The sequence below is a fragment of the Quercus suber genome, unplaced genomic scaffold, assembly GCF_002906115.3.
Source record: "Quercus suber isolate HL8 unplaced genomic scaffold, Cork oak 2.0 scaffold_663, whole genome shotgun sequence".
In the NCBI taxonomy this organism is placed as follows: Eukaryota; Viridiplantae; Streptophyta; class Magnoliopsida; order Fagales; family Fagaceae; genus Quercus; species Quercus suber.
In genome coordinates, this window is record NW_027070104.1 from 140,295 (window position 1) to 141,967 (window position 1,673).

General features: G+C 49.4%; 1 protein-coding gene across 1 annotated transcript; it reads left to right on the top strand.

The window, feature by feature from the left end:
* Positions 1–805: 805 nt before the first annotated feature.
* On the top strand, positions 806–1,249 carry LOC136064312 (uncharacterized). Its single transcript, XM_065765905.1, has one exon. It carries the CDS (start codon positions 806–808, stop codon positions 1,247–1,249), a length of 444 nt encoding a protein of 147 aa, XP_065621977.1.
* The last annotated feature ends 424 nt before the right edge of the window (positions 1,250–1,673 follow it).

Below are 1,673 nucleotides of genomic sequence, written 5' to 3' on the forward strand. Positions count from 1 at the left end.
TTTTCACAAGGAATGAACCTAAAGTATCCCTTGTTACTTGATGAGTAGAACCTTTCCTGTCAAACAGTACTAGTTCTTGGACCCATACTCTAAAAATTTATTGTTTGGGCTTGTTGGGCTGAAAACCCATTCATATTCAGGGTCAAATCCAATTTGAGTCCCTACAATTGGCGCCGTCTGTGGGAAGAACTTGATCTGTTGAGAAGGAAGGGCAGGTGTGATACTCACGATGGAAGAGGGAGTACCGCAACAACCATTGACGGGCCCGCAACAGGCAGATGCTAATCAGCACTAGGCAGAGTCTAGGGGCTCTCAGCACAGTAATTCGTTGGTAGACCACGAACAGGGGGATCATGAGGGAAGTACCCGAACAACCCATACAGATAGAAGCCGCTCTCGGGGGAAAGGCCATGCTTCCCCTGTAAAGAGCGGAGGAAAGTTGCAGCGTGAGATTAACAAGTTGAAGAGGGAATTGCGATATGAGCGATGAAGGTGTAAGGCTCATAACTCTGGACACTCCTCTGAGGAGTCGGATGACACTAGTTACAGCTAGAGGTCGAGAACTCCACCCAGTGAATCTTTTTCGTGTGAGGAGGAGTACCACCGTGGGCGAAGAAATAAGAGCCCGACTCGCCAGGGTCAGGGGAATGATGCCTTGAACAAGGCTTTGAATCAGGTCTCTAAGTCGCCTTTCACGCGACATATTGAAGACGCTAGTCTTCCTCGGCGATTCCACCAGCCTGTGTTCACCATCTATAATGGTCGAACAAACCCAATGGAACATGTTAGCCACTACAGCCAGAGAATGGCTATTCATGCCAGGGATGAAGCCTTAATGTGCAAGGTTTTTCCGTCTAGTTTGGGCCCAGTGGCGATGAGATGGTTTAATGGCTTGAGAACTAATACTATTGACTCTTTTGAGAAGCTCACCCAGGCCTTTGGTGCTCGTTTCATTACATGTAGAAGGGTTGTTCAACCCTTGGGGTCGCTACTATCCATGTCTATGCGAGAAGGGGAAACCCTAAAAGCCTACTCAGACAGATACTGGGAAATGTTCAACGAGGTGGATGGGGCTCATGATGACGTGGCTATGAACACTTTTAAGGAAGGTCTTCCAACTGAACACGGTCTGAGGAAGTCTCTGACTGGCAAGCCTGTTACTAGTGTACGTCAGCTTATGGATCGGATAGACAAATATAAAAGAGTAGAGGAAGATCAAATGCAAGGCAGAGGAAGTCTAAAGCAGTAACTCAAGAGAGGAGGGATTTCAGGCCGGACCGGTATAACAACAACCGACCTCGGAGGGACTTTGGGGGCAGTCGGGGCCTGCCAACTCCCAGGTGGTTAGCGCCGTGTTCCGAGAACCAGTGCAGCGAGTTCTGGAGAAGATAAAGAACGAGCCGTTCTTTAGGTGGCCCAATAAGATGGCGGGGGATCCTGCGAACATGTAATCGGAATCTTTACTGCCAGTACCATCAAGACCACGGACATATCACCGAGATTGTAACAATCTGTGGGATCACTTAGAGCAGTTAGTGCAAGAGGGAAAGTTGACCTTTCTGCATCAGTCCGGCGGCCGAAGAGCCACGTAGGCTCGGACGTTTCAGGGGGATGCTCAAGGGGACCTCCTTGGGCACGATAAACGTTATATTCGCTGCCCCGGGGAGAACTGG